This window comes from Leucoraja erinacea, chromosome 22 (genome assembly GCF_028641065.1).
Source record: "Leucoraja erinacea ecotype New England chromosome 22, Leri_hhj_1, whole genome shotgun sequence".
Lineage (NCBI taxonomy): Eukaryota > Metazoa > Chordata > Chondrichthyes > Rajiformes > Rajidae > Leucoraja > Leucoraja erinaceus.
This window is the reverse complement of record NC_073398.1, coordinates 1,637,033-1,656,390: the sequence shown is the minus strand read 5'-3', so window position 1 is coordinate 1,656,390 and position 19,358 is coordinate 1,637,033. Positions and strand designations below refer to the sequence as shown.

The window sequence follows — 19,358 nt, the reverse complement described above, 5'->3', positions numbered from 1 at the left end:
TTCATTTTTAATAATTGCGGCAATTTTTTCCAGGTGTTTAACGTAACCAAGGGTGAGTGGGAGAATAGAAAGTTGCTTTGTTACAAAGACCTCATGACAGCCCCGAATGACGACTAGTTCCCGATACTGGAAGAGTTCTGGCAGATAAAGTTCACAGAAAGCATTCTCAAAAAGCACTAACACCAATCAGGTGATGTTCTACAATGTCTGTTATATAACAAGTGTAACTTATAGTAGGTAAAAATTATAGGCATTAGACCACCCACTGCTGCCCTTGAACACAGCAAAGTCCTCCCAGCCTTGGTGATGTTACTGAGGTGCTGTATACATCCTAGTTCTTGCAACTATTTACTGTGGACTAAATTGCTGTTGATACACTGGTTTAGGTTTGAGATACAGCACGGAAACCATCCTACCCACTCTAGGGACAATGTACAATTTTACCGAAGCCAATTAACCTACAAATCTGTACGTCTTTGTAGTGTGGAAAACCGGAGCACCCGGGGAGAACGTACAAACTCTGTGCAGACAGCGCTCGTAGTCAGGATCGACATCGGGTCTCTGGCGATGTAAGGCAGCAACTCTACCGCTGCGCTACTGTGTGCCTTTAAAGGCAAAGAAGATTACTTAAAGGCCTCTGTAGATGCAGCGATGCCTCCGTTCCATGCCTAAATGTAAAAAAGGGCACATAAAGTCTACAGATATCTACATTGGGGCAGTTCTTGCTCACAGCTGTTGAGCAGGAGCTTGATAAGATATACTTGTGGAATGAGTCCTTGGAGACAATGTAGCAGACTGGCCCATTGCAGTTTCTTAGTACTTTCCTTTAGCTCATCTGGCAAACATATCCCTCTCTGCCCTCCTGATTTCCCAAAGAGGTTCCACAAGCACATCAATAGAGTAGATTCACTGAAGTATCAATGTGGTCATCTATTTGTGGAGATACAGGAGATCGGCACAGTTGTGAACATTTCTCATTTGTATTTACTATGGAGAAGGTCATAGGTAGACAAGGAATAGGCGAAAGTTTCAGGTCGAGACCTTTAACGTCGCCTGTTCCCTCGCTCCATAAATGCTGCCTCACCCGCTGAGTTTCTCCAGCATTTTTGTCTACCTTCTCTCCAGCATCTGCAGTCTGAAGTATTCAGATTTAGCAGCCGAGGCAGAACAACGCGGCTGGCGTACCCAGGTGCTCCCTGTAGAGGTTGGTTGTACAGGGTTTGTAGCCATGTCAACAACCAGATTCATGAAGGCAATGGGAGTTGGAGGACAGGCCTTCCGGCAAGCTGTCAGGCTGCTGTCAGAGGCTGCCGAGCGAAGCAACAACTGGCTATGGCTGAAGAGGAAGGACTCCAACTGGGCTGCAACATGGCCTACAAGAGGGGTAAAACGGAGCGCCAGGTGTTGCTGTTAAGCCTAATGGAGGTGTCGTGGGCCTATCAACGAAACACCAAGGAAGGGGGCTTCCCACCTGATGACCCCAATGAAGTCTTTACCCCTACCTCCACTCAAGGTAGTAAGAAGGTGCCAATTATAGTAGGGATTGTAATATCAAGTCCTATAAGCTCAACTTAAACATGGAGAAGGTCATGAAATGTTAAGGAATTAAGGGGAATAAATAGTGAAGCCTTGAAATATATTGAGATTACAAAAGGAGATGGTGGCAATGTTAAGGTATATTAAGGTGAATAAATCCCTGGGGCCTGATCAAGTGGATCTGAGGGCGCTGTGGGAAACTAACAATGCAAGGACTGATTAGAGCGCGGCTTTCTGTGTGGGAAACTCACAGATGAGTTATTTTATAGGTACAGAAGCAGAAGGCTATAAAGTAGAAATTGTCCACATTGACTTTAGCAAAGCCTTTGACAAGGTGATGGGTTAGTCCAGAAGGTTAGATCACATGGGATCCAGGATGAGCTAGCCCACTGGATGTTGGGTTAGATGATGAGATTAGAGGCGTGGGATCAAAGCTGAGCCCCTGTTGGTCATCTGTGTAAATGGCCTGGATGACAATGGCATTAACATGCTGGGTAAATTTGCAGGTGACACAAAGAGTGATTGTGTGTACAGGGAAGGGTATCTCAGATTACTACAGGATGTATTAGGGAATGGCACAGAATGACATAGAGCTGCTGCCTCACAGCGCCAGAGACCCAGGTATGATCTGACCTCGGGTACTGTCTGTCGAGTTTGCACATTCTCTCTGTAACCACATCCCAAATACATGCAGGTTAGTAAATTAATTGGCCATTGTAAGTTGTCCCTCTTGTGTAGAGTGTCGATATAAAAGTGGGATAACCGAATTAGAGTGAATTGGTGGGGGCAAAGTGCCTGTTTCCATGCTGTATCTCTAAACTAAACGGGAAATTAACCAATGAAATGTTGGTGGAATTTAACTCGGAAAAGTGCAACTCTTGCATTTTGGTAATTTTATTTTAGAGATGTGGCATGGAAGCGGGCCCTTGTAGCCGCTGAGTCCAACCGCGCGGACCAGCGATCACTCATAGACTAGTTCTATTGGGGGGGGGGGGGGGGGGGAAGCCTGAAAAGGAATATGGGGCAAAGTCTGACAAGTGACAGGTGGGGAGAGGAGATGTGGCAAGTCTGGGTACTACACTTCTTCCCACCCTGCTTCCTGCAAAACTCCATCTCCTATTCCCAATTCCTCCATTTCTGCTGCATCTGTGCCCAAGATGAGGTGTTCTCGTTCTTTAGAGAATGGGCTTCCCCTCTCCCATCATAGATGAGGCCCTCACACATGCGTCCTCAGTACCCTGCAGCTCTGCCCTCATCCCCCCCCCCCCCCCCCCCCCCCCCCCCCCCCCCAGTCGCAATAGGGAATTGCTGCAGCAAGCAAGAATTTCATTGTCCTATCTGGGACATATGACAATAAAATACTCTTGACTCTTGACAGAGTCCCCCTAGTCCTCACCTGTCACCTCATCAGCCATCACAAACAACACATAATCCTCCGACACTTTCACCACCTTCAACAGGATCCCACCAATAGCCACATCTTCCCATCTCCTCCCCTTTCCGCAGAGACCGTTCCCTCCGTAACTCCTTGATGAACTCATCCCTTCCCACCAAACCGCCCCCTCCCCAGGTCCCTATACCTCCTCCCTCGACTCCATCCAAGGACCCCGAGTCATTTCAGGTGAGGCAGGCTCACTTGCACCTCATCTACTGCATCCGCTGTTTCAGGTGTGGACTCCTATATATCGGCGAGACCAAGCACAGGCTCGGTGATCGTTTCACTGAACACTTCCGCTCAGTCTGCCTAGACATTCAGTATATATGAAAGTGACTGCAGCATCAAGGATGGAAAGTTCCAGCATTTTTGTGTACCTTCAGCAAAATGAAATTGGGAGAGGTGGAGGGAGATGCTTTTGTAGACTGGTGAAAGATGTACACAGGAATTCCCCCTAGTGGGCAGTACCAGGACTACTGCCTTCCCTAAAGCACATCGGGAAGTGATTTGGAATTGTGAGCACAGCACACAATCTGGAATATACAGATGAAAGAAAATCCGCAGGTGTAGTGGACTGTGAGGAAGATGGTTATAAACTTCAAGCAGATGGAAAACAAAACTATCGCCTTCACATTCCCACACTGACCTTTCTGTACCATTGAAACATAGACAATAGGTGCAGGAGGAGGCCATTTAGCTCTTCGAGCCTGCACCACCATTCATTGTGATCATGGCTGATCATCCACAATCAGTAACCCGTGCCTGCCTTCTCCCCATAGCCCTTGATTCCACTAGCCCCTAGAGCTCTATCTAAATCTCTTTTAAATTCGTCCAGCGATTTGGCCTCCACTGCCCTCTGTGGCAGGGAATTCCACAAATTCACAACTCTGGGTAACTTTTTTTTTCTAATTTCTGTTTTAAATGGCCGCCCCTTCATGGTTAGACTGTGGACTCTGGTTCTGGACTCCCCCATCACTGGGAACATTTTTCCTACTTCTAGCTTGTCCAGTCCTTTTATAAAGAAGGAGGGTTTTGGCCCGAAACGTTGCCTGTTTCCTTCGCTCCATAGATGCTGCTGCACCCGCTGAGTTTCTCCAGCATTTTTGTGTACCTTTTATAATTTTATATGTTTCTATAAGATCCCCCTCATCCTTCTAAACTCTAGTGTTTAGCGGCAGGCGCGGGCACACCGCGACGCCCTGTGTCTCCCTTTCAAGGGAGATGCTAAAAATGCATTTCGTTGTCTCTGTACTGTACACTGACAATGACAATAAATTGAATCATTTCATTTTTTTTCATTAGTGAATACATAGAAACATTGAAAATAGGTACAGGAGTAGGCCATTCGGCCCTTCGAGCCTTCACCACCATTCAATATGATCATGGCTGATCACCAACTCGGTATCCTGTACCTGCCTTCTCTCCATACCCCCTGATCCCCTTAGCCACAAGGGCTACATCTAACTCCCTCTTAAATATAACCAATGAACTGGCCACAACTACTTTCTGTGGCAGATAATTCCAGAGATTCACCACTCTCTGTGTGAAAAATGTTTTTCTCATCTCGGTCCTAAAAGAATTTCCCCTTATCCTTAAATACAGAACCAGTCTTTCCAATCTTTCCTCATATGACAGACCCGCCATCCCAGGGATTAACTTCGAGAACCTATGCTGCACTGCCTCAATAGCAAGGATGTCCTTCCTCATACCAAAACTGCACAATATTCCAGATGTGGTCTCATCAGGGCCCTGTACAACTGCAGAAGGACTTCTTTACTCCTATACTCAAATCTTCTCGTTATGAAGTCCAACATGCCATATGCTTTCTTCACTGCCTGCTGTACCTGCATGTTTACTTTCAGTGACTGGTGTACAAGTACACTCAGGTCTCGTTGCACTTCCCTTTTTCCTAATCTGAGACCATTAAAATAATAATCTGCCTCCTTGTTCTGGCTGCCAAAGTGGATAACCTCACATTTATCTACATTATACTGCATCTACCATGCATCTGCCCACTCACCCAACTTGTCCAAGTCACCCTGCAACCTCCTAGCATCCTCTTCAGTTCACTCTGTCACCCAGCTTTGTGTCATCTGCAAATTTGCTATGCTACTTTTAATCCCTTCATCCAAATCATTAATATATTGTAAATAGTTTTGGCCCCAGCACCGAGCCTTGTGGCACTCCACTCGCCACTGCCTGTCATTCTGACAGTGACCCGTTAATTCACTTTGTTTCCTGTCTGCCAACCAATTCTCTATCCATGTTAATACCCTACCCCCAATACCATGTGCTTTAATTTTGCCCACTAATCTCCTATATGGGACCTTACCAAAGGCTTTCTGAAAGTCCAGATACACTACATCCACTGGCTCTCCTTCATTTTACTTGTCACATACTCAAAACATTCCAGAAGATTAGTCAAGCAGGATTTCCCCTTCATAAATCCATGCTGACTTGGACCAATCCTTTTACTGCTCTCCAAATGCGCTGTTATTACTCCTTTAATAATTGACTCCAGCATCTTTCCCACCACCAATGTCAGGCTAACTGGTCTATAATTCCCCATTTTCACTCTCGCTGCTTTCTTGAAAAGTGGGATAACATTAGCTACCCTCCAATCCACAAAAACTGATCCTGAATCTATAGAACATTGGAAAATTATCACCAATGCATCCACGATTTCTAGAGCCACCTCCTTGAGTAACCTGGGATGCAGACCATCAGGCCCTGGGGATTTATCAGCATTCAGACCCATCAGTCTACCCAATACTTTTTCTCGGCCAATGCAAATTTATTTCAGTTCCTCTGTCTCCCTAGATCCTCTGTCCTCTAGTACATCTGGGAGATTGTTTGTGTCTTCCTTAGTGAAGACAGAACCAAAGTACCCGCTTAACTCTTCTCCCATTTCCTTGTTCCCCATAATAATTTCACCCGTTTCTGCAGTCACGGAACCCACATTTGTCTTTACTAATCTTTTTTTCTTAACATACCTAAAGAAGCTTTTACTATCCTTCTTTATATTCTTGGCCAGCTTACCCTCGTACTTCATCTTTTCACCCCGTATTGTCCTGGGTCTCCTCCACTGTCAGAGTGAGGCTAAACGCAAATTGGAGGAACAACATCTCATATTTTGCTTGGGCAGCTTACACCCCAGCGATATGAATATTGATTTCTCTAATTTCAAGTAGCCCTTGCATCCCCTCTCTCTCCGTCCCTCCCCCCACCCAAGTCATCGTACTAGTTCCACTGTCGTCCTGCTACGTTTCACCGTCAGTATAACTCGTTATCACCTTCCCCGCAGCCAACAATGGACCATTGTGGGCTCCACATTTCCTTGATTATGATTGTTTTTGCACATCCTCCATTCACTTGTCCTAAGTACTGTCTCGTTCCCCTCTCCCTTGACTCTCAGTGTGATGAAGGGCCTCGACCTGGAACGTCACCTATTCCTTTTCTCCAGAGATGCTGCCTGTCCCGCTGAGTTACTCCAACTTTTTGTGCCTTTCAGTTTAAACCAGCATCCGCAATTCCTCCCTACACCAAAAATATTCAGCAAGGACGAGAAACAGAGTTAGTTTTGTGTCAGAGACCCTTCATGAGACTCTCTCTGTATCCTTCTGAACCTTCTGAATTTTGTAGTCGGCAGGGCAGTACTCTGCATATCGCCAACTTTGGACATTTTTTTTTATCAAGCCAATTAACTTACAAACCGGTACGTATTTGGAGTGCGGGAGGAAACCAAAGTTCTCGGAGAAAACCCATGCAGATCACGGGGAGAACGTACAAACTCCATACAGTCAGCACCCGTAGTCAGGATCGAACCCGGGTCTCTGGCGCTGCATTTTGCTGTAAGGCAGCAACTCTACCGCTACGCCACCGTGACTGCCGAGTATCTCAAATTGATGGAGCTGTGGAGAGAGTGTGGATGTGTAACAGGGTCCCGTGTATAGAGCCAGGAGGCTTGCTGAGCTCAGTGGCCTTTCATGCTTTAATAACAATGGGATTCAAGGAATTGGTGCCGAACAGCCAGTGGGTGGAAAGGGGGTGGAGATGGGAAGATGTGGCTGGTGGTTCCTGTTGGAGCTGAGGGAAATGTCAGAGAATGATGTGTTGGGTGCGATGACGGGTGGGGTGAAACATAAGGAGCAGAGGAAGTCTATCCTTGTTCTGTCTGGTGGGAGGGTGAGCAAGAACAGAATTACAGGACACAGGAGATGCATGTCAGGGTCCCTCTGTGAGAGAAGGATGGAAGCCATGTTTACTAAAGAAAGAGGATATCTCGGATGTCCTAGAATGGAAAGTCTCATCTTGGGAGCAGATGCGGCGGAGACAAAGGAATTGAGAGCAGGAAGAAGTGTCTTGGCAAGAGGAAGGGTGGGAGGAAGTGTAGTCCAGATAACTGTGCGAGTCAGTAGGTTTATTGTGGACGTCAGTTAATGGAGACTGGGAGGTTAGGAAAGGGGAGAGAGGTGTGGGAGTGTTGAGTTTTGTAGTGGTGCAGGAGATGGGGGACTGGGCCAGAACAAGGAGAGTTGAACGTAACCAACAAAAGAACAAGCATAACTGGGGCCCATGCAAGTGCCCACGGATACTCCTTTAACTTGTAGGAAGTGAGAAGAGTTGGAAGAGAAGTTGTTCAGGGTGAGGACAAGTTCTGCCAGACAGAGAGTGTTAGTAGAGGGAAATTGATTGGGTGTCCATTGGAGGAAGAAACGGAGAGCCTTGAGTGGTGGGGGATGGATGTGTAAAGGGACTGCTCGCACCAGGGTCTCTTCCATACCCCGCAACACTGCCCTCTCTCCCCATCCCCCCCACTCGCAACAAGGGTAGAGTCCCCCTAGTCCTCACCTTTCACCCCACCAGCCGTCACATACAAATAGTAATCCTCCGTCAGTTTCGCCACCTCCAACGTGACCCCACCACTCGCCACATCTTCCCATCTCCCCCCCTATTTGACTTCCGCAAAGACCGCTCCCTCCATAACTCCCTTGTCAATTCTTCCCTTCCCTCTCGTACCACCCCCTCCCCGGGCACTTTCCCTTGCAACCGCAAGAGATGCAACACTTGTCCCTTTACCTCCCCCCTCGACTCCGTTCAAGGACCCAAGCAATCGTTCCAGGTGCGACAGAGGTTTACCTGCATCTCCTCCAACCTCATCTATTGCATCCGCTGCTCTAGATGTCAGCAGATCTATATCGGTGAGACCAAGCGGAGGTTGGGCGATCGTTTCGCCGAACACCTCCGCTCGGTCCGCAATAACCAAGCTGACCTCCCGGTGGCTCAGCACTTCAACTCCCCCTCCCACTCCGTCTCCGACCTCTCTGTCCTGAGTCTCCTCCATGGCCACACCGAGCAGCACCGGAAATTGGAGGAACAGCACCTCATATTCTGTTTGGGGAGTCTGCATCCTGGGGGCATGAACATCGAATTCTCCCAATTTTGTTAGTCCTTGCTGTCTCCTCCCCTTCCTCAGTCCCCCTGCTGTCTCCTCCCATTCCCCAGCCTTCGGGCTCCTCCTCCTTTTTCCTTTCTTGTCCCCGTCCACCCCCGCCCCCGATCAGTCTGAAGAAGGGTTTCGGCCCGAAACGTTGCCTATTTCCTTCGCTCCATAGATGCTGCTGCACCCACTGAGTTTCTCCAGCTTTTTTGTGTACCTTGCGGGGGAACCGTTTTGTGTGTGTGATATAGTGTTATATTCATGATTCATATTTCTGTTACTTTTTGTTAATGATTAATATGTTAATAAATTATAATTCTGTTCATTTTCTTTTTTAATGTTTTGGATTCAAAATCCCGGGATTGGGATCGGACTGTGCAAGGGTGGAGAGGGCACTGAGGGCAAAGAGGCTGTGCCCACACGGCAGTGTAAAAGGGGAGACCTTTCCAATCCACGCTTCCCTCTTTCTGTCTCCCCTGTGCCTTTTCAAAATTAGTTGTTTATTTTTTCCGCAAAAAGAGCAGAGCGGTCCGGAGTTTGGGAGCTGGGCAGCGAGCGTGATGGGGAGGAAACCGTAGGGCCGTCTGTTCTCAGCTTCGGATCTCATGCCCCCCCTCTTTCCCCCCCCCCCCGCATCAGTGAGTCTCTTTAACGGGGCAGAGAGGCAGAGAAAAAATGAGGAGAAGATTTTTACCAAAGATCTTTGATTTTTACAAGGATGTTTACGTAAATGGCTTCCGTCTCCGCACTAGTATCTTTGCTCCGCTATGGGATCTTTGTTGCGGAGACGGAAGCCGGTTACGGAAATGGGGCCGAACATTACCCATGAATCTACCCAATGACCATAGTATGTATTTTTCGTCGAGTGCACTGTCTTGCTTGCTATAGGACCTTTGACTGCTACTAGTCGGGTCGAGGGGACTGTCGGGTCGGAGCGCCGCGTCTGACCCGCCTCACCCGTCCCGACGTAGTGCAGCTCATGGAGTGCAGCAGCAGACCCTCGCCCGTGGCGCCGTTGGTCAGTCGACAGCCCGGCCAGCCGATCGACATTCGGACCTTCGCTTACCGCCGACACCACCACCCCTCCTTCTCATGGCCGATCATCGGTTCATGTGTTGGATGGGATGCCGGACCAAAACTCCTCAGCTGCCCCGCCGGCTGGGCTTAGTGTACAGTCCAGCACCCGGGCCAACTCATCATTCACCCAGCCACGGCCGAGTTGGTCAACGAATTGCCGTCTGGAATTTGTCCCATATTTGGACCTTTTGTCCCTGAGTAAGTTGGCAACCACACACTATAGCTATATTTAACACCCTTAGTCCTGCTCACTCCCAATAATTAGACAACAAAGACGTTTTCTGTATCCACGATGGACATCATGTGGACATTTTGGCTGCACAGGGATCTTGACATCCTGTCACACTTTCTCTTGATCCGATCCTGGTTATGTCGACCCATAGATGGCTCCGTGTGTTGTGGATCCGTTCCGGGTGTTGTGGATCCGCTCCGGGTGTTGTGGATCCGCTCCGGGTGTTACTGATCCGCTCCGTGTGTTGTGGATCCGCTCCGGGTGTTGTGGATCCGGGACACACGCGGCCTGGTGATGGCGGCCCAGCAGCGGGAGCGGGAGGTGTCGAGGTCCACGGAGCTGCTGGGGGCGGGGGGACAGGCGGGTGAGTGAGAGAGAGAGAGAGACCCTTCATCCCTCTCCCACTGCCGGGGCCGCCCGCCTGGCGCCAACTCCCCCAGTCTCACCCTGACCCTTCTCATCCTCCCCCCCCATCCCTTCCCCTCGTCCCCTAAACCCTTCCCTTCTTCCACCCCCTTGTCTTCCCTCACACCGACCCCTCTTACTCCCCAGCCCCTACCCCTACCCCTACCCCTACCCCTACCCCTACCCCTACCCCCTACCCCTAACCCTACCCCTAACCCCTACCCCTAACCCTACCCCTAACCCTAACCCTACCCCTACCCCTACCCCTACCCCTACCCCTACCCCTACCCCTACCCCTACCCCTACCCCTAACCCTACCCCTAACCCTACCCCTACCCCTACCCCTACCCCTACCCCTACCCTACCCCTACCCCTATACCCTAACCCCTACCCTACCCCTAACCCTACCCCTACCCCTACCCCCTACCCCTAACCCTACCCCTAACCCTACCCCCTACCCTACCCCTACCCCTACCCCTACCCCTACCCCTACCCCTACCCCTACCCTACCCCTACCCCCCCTAACCCTACCCCTAACCCTACCCCTACCCCTACCCCTAACCCTACCCCTACCCCTACCCCTACCCCTACCCCTACCCCTACCCCTACCCCTACCCCTACCCCTACCCCTACCCCTACCCCTACCCCTACCCCTACATCTCCCCTCTTTCCCCCTCCTCCCTCTTCTCTCCTCTCACCCCCAGTCGCCGACTACTCTTCTCTCCCCCACCATGGATTCCCCTCACTCCCTTCTCCACTCATTTCTCCCTTCAACGACTACTCTTCCACAACCCCTCCTCTGCCCCTTTCCCCTCTTTAGACACGGGGTGCTGGAGTAACTCAGCGGGACAGGCAGCATCTCTGTAGTGCAGGAATGGGCGACGTTTTCTCTCCACAGATGCTGCCTGTCCCGCTGAGTTACTCCAGCACCCTGTTTCACCTTCGGTTTAAACCAGCATCTGTGTTTACCCCCTGTCCCCTCCCCCCTGCCGCCCAGCTGCTCTACTGTACAGTAATGCCACCTCACTGTGTTTGCCTGCAGGGATTGAACAGAAGCTGCTGATCAGTGGGCAACATCCCAGGAGCCCAGGCCCTCCCAACATCGTCCGGCTGCCCAGAAGTCAGGGTGAGTGCTCATCCTGGCAACTGGTGTGGACGGCTGCCGCCACTCTCCCAGGCTCTGATGTGCATCCTCAACTGCATTGCCAATGTGGCACTCAAAGTGCTGGAGTAACTCAGCAGTCGGGCAGCATCTCTGCAGAACAAGTGTCTCAACCCGAAACATCACCGATCCATGTTCTCCTAGGATGCTGCCTGTCCCGCTGGATTAATCCAGCAATTTTGTCTCTTTTTGTAAACCAGCATCTGCAGATCTTTATAATTGTTCTGTCACGCACTTGCATGGATGACCCTGGCTTTTGGTTCCGTGTGGAGTGGGAATGGGTGACGTTTCGTGTCGAGACCCTAGTTCAGACTGTGGGGAAGATGTTTTATTTGCGAGTTATCTTGGAAACGAGTATTATAGAGTTCCGGGCAGTGGGACTGGCATGTGTACTGCAACAAGGGTGAAATGGCTGAGCAGGTTGGTAGTGTACAATGACAGTGGTGGGACGTTAGGTGACCTACCACTGGGTTCATAAGTTCCAGGAGCAGAATTGGCCCATCAAGTCTACACCACCATTCAATCACGGCTGATCCAACTTTTCCACTCAACCCCATTCTCCTGCTTTCGCCCCATAACTCCTGACACTCGTACATATCAAGAATCTATCAATCTCTGCCTTAAAAATATCCACTAACGGCCTCCACAGCCTTCTAAGGCAATGAATTCCACAGATTCACCACCCTCTGACTAAAGAAATTCTTCCTCCATCTCCTTTCTAAAGGTACGTCCTCTAATTCTGAGATTCTGAGGCCTCTGGTCCTAGACTCCCCCACTAGTGGAAACATCCTTCCCACATCCACTGTATCCAGGCCTATTACTATTCGGTAAGTTTCAATGAGGTCCCCACTACCATTCTAAACGCCAGTGAGGATAGTAAGTAAGTAACTTTTTATTTATATAGCACTTTTAAATCAAATCACGTTGAAGCCAAAGTACTTTAGAGAGAAGAAATTAGATTACCATACATCCATATAAAATAAAACAAGTGAAAAAAAGACACAGGATTCAACATGAACGTCCCCCCACAGCAGAATTAATACTTTCCACTGTGAGGGAAGGCACCAAAAGTCCAGTCCTCCTCCTCCTGCTAGCCCACCCGAGGTCGGGGCCTATTTGAGGCTGCAGCCAGTCACCACAACGTCAGCACGTTCCTGCCTGGAAGATGGAACTCCGGCGTCGGGTGAACCCCCAGTGCCGTCAAATGCTCATCATATGTTAACCCATTCATTCCTGGGATCATTCTTGCAAATCTCCTCTGGACCCTCTCCAAAGCCAGCACATCCTTCCTCTGATATGGGGCCCAAAATTGCTCACAATATTCCAAATGTGGCCTGACCAGCGCCTTGTAAAGAAAGCCTCAGCATTATATCCCTGTTTTTATATTCTGGTCCTCTTGACAAATGGGCATTTGCAGCATTGGTGGTGAGGCTCCAGTGGACTCCACTGGTCACCTCCTGCCTCTGGACGCTGGGCCACTGGACACTGCTTGTACTGTACCGGCCTGACACGTGCGATCCGCAGTTTAGTTTAGAGATAGGGTGCGGAAATAGGGCCTTCGACCCACCCAGTCTCTGGCGTTGTAAGGCTGATACTACCACCGTGCCGCCCATGTCTGCCTGTGTTTTCAGCAACAGCATTGCTTTGTTCCTCAGTACTAGACCGATTACAGAGCTTCCTGCCCCAGATGGCATCTGCAAACATGGAGCTCAGGAAACAAATGGAGACCGCTGATCCCAGCAAATTCGACATTGAGAACGTGGAACATTGTCCTGACAAGATTATTGAAATGGTAAGCGAGGAGCTTGTGTTGCTGCTTGTAATGGGGCCAAGCACGTGTTTACTGAATACAGACTGCCCCAGGGTTATCAACGCCCGACTTACAGACACACCTACATACATGTTCATTCATTCCAGGAGCAGAATTAGGCCATTCGACCCAGCAAGTCTACCCCACCATTCAATCATGGCTAGACACAAAATGCTGGAGTAACTCAGCGGGACAGGCAGCATCTCTGGAGAGAAGGAATGGGTGACATTTCGGGTCGAGGCCTGCCTTCATGGCTGATCATGGCTCAATCATGGCTGATCTATCATTCCATCTCAACTCCACTCTCCTGCCTTCGACCCGTAACCACTGACCCCCATAACCTCATCTACTGATCCAGGTGTGGACTCCTATAGGGGCGCGCCCAAGTGCAGGCTCGGCGATCGTTTTGCTGAAAACCTTCGCTCAGTCCGCCTTGGTCTACGTGATCTCCCGATTGCCAAAATCTTTAACTCGCTCTCCCATTCCCACACTGACATTTCTGGCCTGGGTCTCCTCCACTGTCCGAGTGAGGCCACACGTGAATTGGAGGAACAGCACCTCATATTTCACTTGGGCAATTTACACCCCAGCGACATGAATATCGGATTTCTCTAATTTCAAACAACCATTGCATTCCCTCTCTCTCCATCCCGCCCCCACCCTAGTCTTGCTAATTTCACCATTTGCATTCCTTCGTTATCACCTCCTCCCCAGCCATCAATCCACCTTTCCCGAGCCATCGATGCTGGCTCTGATTTGTTCTGTACCTTTCCATTCCTCTAGTTTCCCCCTCTCTGACTCTCAGTCTTATGAAGGGTCTCGACCTGAAACGTCACCTATTGCTGCCTGTCCCGCTGAGTTACTCCAGCATATTGTGTTGATCCAGCACTCTGTCCTTTTGTGTACTTGTCTTAACTCTTTCCATGTCCAGCATATCGACGTGCCTATCTAAAAGCCTCTTAAATACCTCTATCTTATATCGGTGTTACTGGGCCACTATAACCGCCCCAGTAACACTTTTCAGGAACCCACCACCCTCTGTGTAGTAAAGAAAACTTGCCCCTCACATTTCCTTTAAACGTTGCCACATTTGCCATCAAGCTACGCCGTCTCATCTTTAATATTTGACACTATGGATGACATGAAGCTGGGGGGCAGTGTTAGCTGTGAGGAGGATGTTAGGAGGCTGCAAGGTGATTTGGATAGACTGGGTAAGTGGGCAAATGTATGGCAGATGTAGTATAATGTGGATAAATGTGAGGTTATCCACTTTGGTGGCAAAAACAGGAAAGCAGACTATTATCTAAATGGTGGCCGATTAGGAAAAGGGGAGGTGCAATGAGACCTGGGTGTCATGGTACACCAGTCATTGAAAGTAGGCATGCAGGTGCAGCAGGCAGTGAAGAAAGCGAATGGTATGTTAGCATTCATAGCAAAAGGATTTGAGTATAGGAGCAGGGAGATTCTACTGCAATTGTACAGGGTCTTGGTGAGACCACACCTGGAGTATTGCGTACAGTTTTGGTCTCCAAATCTGAGGACGGACATTATTGCCATAGAGGGAGTGCAGAGAAGGTTCACCAGACTGATTCCTGGGATGTCAGGACTTTCATATGAAGAAAGACTGGATAGACTCGGCTTATACTCGCTAGAATTTAGGAGATTGAGGGGGGATCTTATAGAAACTTTCAAAATTCTTAAGGGGTTGGACAGGCTAGATGCAGGAAGATTGTTCCCGATGTTGGGGAAGTCCAGGACAAGGGGTCACAGCTTAAGGATAAAGGGGAAATCCTTTAAGACCGAGATGAGAAAAACATTTTTCACACAGAGAGTGGTGAATCTCTGGAACTCTCTGCCACAGAGGGTAGTTGAGGCTAGTTCATTGGCTATACTTAAGAGGGAGTTAGATGTGGCCCTTGTGTCTAATGGGATCAAGGGGTAAGGAGAGAAGGCAGGTACGGGATACTGAGTTGGATGATCAGCCATGATCATATTGAATGGCGGTGCAGGCTCGAGGGGCCGAATGGCCTACTCCTGCACCTATTTTCTATGTATCTATGTATTTCCACCGTGGGAACGGGTTTTGACTGTCTAATACCCCGTCTGTGCTCATAATTTTCTATACTTCTATCAGGTCTTCTGTCAGCCTCTGCCTTTCCTGAGAAAACAATCCACGTTTGTCACACCACCCCTTTCAGCAAATACCCTCTCATCAAGGAAGCATTCTGATAAGCATCCTCTGCACCCTCTCCAAAGCCTCCACCTCATTCCTATAATGGGGGCGACTAGAACTACAAAGAGGTTAATTGGCTTGGTAGAAATGTAAAATTGTCCCTACTGTGTGCAGAGTTGTGTTAATGTGCGGGTATCGCTGATCGGTGCGGACTCGGTGGGCCAAAGGGCCTGTTTCCGCGCTGTATCTCCAAACTAAACAAAACTAGATTGCACACAATACTCCAAATGCAACCTAACCAAGTCCTATATAGTTGCATCATGACTTTCTGACATACTCAATGCCTGACCCATGTAGGTAAGCATACCATACACTTTCTTCACCCCTCTGTCTACTAGTGTTGCTATTTTTGGGGATAAATGCATTTGGACCTGAAGATCAGTGTATATTTAAGCTGTTATCAGTCGTTCCATTAACTGTATACTTTTTCCCTAATATTTGACCTCACACTTGATCCAATTAAACTCTATCTGCCATGTCTTTGCCCATTTCCATAACTGATCATTGACACTATCATCTCTACCCTAACCCCCCTCATAAAAACATTCCCTTTGAAACATAGAAACAAGGAAAATAGGTGCAGGAGGAGGCCATTCGCCCCTTCGAGCCAGCACCGCCATTCATTGTAATCATGGCTGATCGTCCCCAATCAATAACCCGTGCCTGCTTTCTCCCAATATCCCTTGATTCCACTAGCCCCTAGAGCTCTACCTAACTCGCTCTTAAATCCATCCAGTGATTTGGCCTCCACTGCCCTCTGGCAGGGAATTCCACAAATTCACAACTCTCTGGGTGAAAAAATTTTCTCACCTCGGTCTTAAATGGCCTCCCCTTTATTCTAAGACTGTGGCCCCTGGTTGTGGACTTGCCTAACATTGGGAATATTTTTCCTGCATCTAGCTTGTCCAGTCCTTTTATAATTTTATATGTTTCTATAAGATCCCCCCTCATCCTTCTAAACTCCAGTGAATACAAGCCTAGTCTTTTCAATCTTTCCTCATATGACAGTCCCGCCATCCCAGAGATCAATCTCGTGAACCTACGCTGCACTGCCTCAATCACAAGGATGTCCTTCCACAAATTAGGAGACCAAAACTGTACACAATTCTCCAGATGTGGTCTGACCAGAGCCCTATACAACTGCAGAAGAACCTCTCTACTCCTGTACTGAAATCCTCTTGTTATGAAGGCTAACATGCCATGAGCTTTCTTCACTGCCTGCTGTACCTGCACGCCAACTCTCAGTGACCAGTGTACAAGGACGCCCAGGTCTCACTGCACCTCCCCGTTACCTAACCAAATCTTTGCTTTTAGAGAAACAGATACAGCACAGATGTGGCCCACCAAGTCCGTGCTGACCAGCGATCCCCGCACACTAACACTATCCTACATGCTTATAGAAACTTACAAAATTCTTAAGGGGTTGGACAGGCTAGATGCAGGAAGATTGTTCCCGATGTTAGGGAAGTCCAGGACAAGGGGTCACAGCTTAAGGATAAAGGGGAAATCCTTTAAAACCGAGATGAGAAGAACTTTTTTCACGCAGAGAGTGGTGAATCTCTGGAACTCTCTGCCACAGAGGGTAGTTGAGGCCAGTTCATTGGCTATATTTAAGAGGGAGTTAGATGTGGCCCTTGTGGCTAAGGGGATCAGGGGGTATGGAGAGAAGGCAGGTACGGGATACTGAGTTGGATGATCAGCCATGATCATATTGAATGGCGGTGCAGGCTCGAAGGGCCGAATGGCCTACTCCTGCACCTAATTTCTATGTTTCTATGCTCTAGAGACAATTTACAATTTTACCAAAGCCACGTACAAACCTATACGTTTTTGGAGCATGGGAGGAAGCTGGAGAAAACCCACGTGGTCACAGGGAGAAGGTACAAACTGCGTACAGACAGCACCAATGGTCAGGATAGAAGCCGGGTCTCTGGTGCTGTAAGGCAGCAACACTAACGCTGCGCGACCATGCCTCCTGCAGTACCGCATCTTCCTTTCTCTCCTACACTGTCTGTCTTCCACTAGCTCCTAGAGCTGTCTGTCTTCTGCTCTGTTGAACAATGAATTATTAGTTCCTCTTCCCATTGTTGCCCCTCAGAACGTGTCTCTGTTTGAAATGGATGGTGAAAGTGGAGCAGAGGATCTAACGTCCGACGATTCCCAGTCTGACACCGAGTCTTATGGAGAGGTGACGGCAGAAAACCTCAAACTACCTGCACCCCAGCCGCAGCGGAAAGGTCGGATACAGGTGGTGTCTGTGGACAGCAGCAGTGACACTGACTGACAGCCGGCATCACGCACACAACTATGTGGAAGGGCTGGCAACGCCGTCTGGGGAGTTGTGTCCATGTAGATGGAACTATTCAACCTCTGTTTGACTTTAGTTCAATGACACGTGTACTGAGGTACAGTGAAAAGCTTCTGTTACGTGCTAACCAGTCAGCCTAAAGACAAAACATGATTACAGTCAAGCCATTTACAGTGTACAGATACATGATATTGGGAACAACATGAATAATGTCTAGTGCAAGATAAAGTCCGATCAAAGATAGTCCAAGGGTCTCCAATGAGATGGATAGTAGTCCAGGACTGCTCTCTGGCTGTGGTACGATGGTTCAGTTGCTTGATAACAGCTGGGAAGAAACTGTCCCTGAATCTGGAGGTGTCACACTTCTATACCTTTTGCCTGTGGGGAGAGGGGAGAAGAGGGAGTGGCCGGAGGCGGGGGGCTACTCATCCTAGGTAATGCTTCTGGCCTTGCTGAGGCAGGGTGAGGTGTAAATGGAGTCAATGGAAGGGAGGTTGGTTTGTGTGATGGTCTGAGCTGCGTCCACAATGCTCTGCAATTTCTTGCGATCTTGAATGGAGCTGTTCCCAAACCATGCAGTGATGCATCCTGATAACATGCTTCTTATGGTGCATCTGTAGAAGTTGGTGAGAGTTGTTGGAGACATGCCAAACTTTTTAAGCCTTCCAAGGAAGAAGAAGCGTTGGTGTGCTTTCTTGGTCGTTGCTTCAATATGGGTGGTCCAGGACAAGTTGTTGGTGATATTGACTCCTCCGAATTTGCAGCTTTCAACCATCTCTATTCCGGCGCCGTAAATGCAAACCACTTCCTGAAGTCAATAGACAATAGGGGCAGGAGTAGGCCATTCGGCCCTTTGAGCCAGCACCGCCATTCCCTGTGATTATGGCTGATCATCCACATTCAGCACCCCGTTCCTGCCTTCTCCCCGTATCTCTTTAAGAGCTCTATCTAACTCTCTTGAAAGCGTCCAGAGAACAGGCCTCCACTGCCTGGCGAGGCAGAGAATTCCGCAGATTCACAACTCTCTGTGTGAACATTTTTTTCCTCATCTCTGTTCTAAATGGCTTACCCCTTATTCTTAAACTGTGGCCCCTTGTTCTGGGCTCACCCATGGGGAACATGTTTCCTGCCTCCAACATGTCCAATACCAACATAATCTTATATGCTTCAATAAGATCTCCTCTTATTCTTCTAAATTGTAGCATATACAATCCCAGCTGCTCCATTCTTTCAACATTTGACAGTCCAGCCATCCCAGGAATTAACCTCGTGAACCTACGCTGCACTCCCTCAACAGCAAGAATGTCCTTCCTCAAATTTGGAGACCAAAACTGCACACAATACTCTAGGTATGGACTCACCAACTGCAGAAGGACCTCTTTGCTCCTATACTCGACTCCTCTAGCTTTCTTCACTGCCTGCTGTACCTGCATGCTTACTTTCAGTGACTGATGTACAAGGACACCCAGATCTCGTTGTACTTTCCCTTTTCCCAACTTGACACCATTCAGATAATAATCTGCCTGCCTGTTCTTGCCACCAAATCTTAATCATACTTTATTCAAGTATGTTTTGCAATATACGAGGAATTTGATTTGCCACACAGTCATACCAATAAAAAGCAACAGAACACACAAAAGACATTTTAACATAAACATCCACCACAGTGACTCCTCCACATTCCTCACTGTGATGGAAGGTGAAAAAATAGTTTAAACAC

At 48.7% G+C, this 19,358-nt stretch overlaps 1 protein-coding gene across 1 annotated transcript; it reads left to right on the top strand.

Moving 5' to 3' along the window:
- The first annotated feature begins 9,938 nt into the window (after positions 1–9,938).
- nopchap1 (NOP protein chaperone 1) lies at positions 9,939–17,881 on the top strand. Its single transcript, XM_055652750.1, has 4 exons — positions 9,939–10,084; positions 11,168–11,251; positions 12,943–13,079; positions 17,429–17,881. Exons 1-4 carry the CDS (start codon positions 10,015–10,017, stop codon positions 17,612–17,614), a joined length of 477 nt encoding a protein of 158 aa, XP_055508725.1. The 5' UTR covers positions 9,939–10,014; the 3' UTR covers positions 17,615–17,881.
- Positions 17,882–19,358: the final 1,477 nt, after the last annotated feature.

Excerpts from the sequence above, each read along its gene's own strand:
- nopchap1 (XM_055652750.1), top strand. The coding sequence starts at position 10,015 with ATGGCGGCCCAGCAGCGGGAGCGGGAGGTGTCGAGGTCCACGGAGCTG. Across the intron at positions 11,252-12,942 it reads CCGGCTGCCCAGAAGTCAGG|TACTAGACCGATTACAGAGC; the intron begins GTGAGTGCTCAT and ends TTTGTTCCTCAG. Across the intron at positions 13,080-17,428 it reads CTGACAAGATTATTGAAATG|AACGTGTCTCTGTTTGAAAT; the intron begins GTAAGCGAGGAG and ends GTTGCCCCTCAG.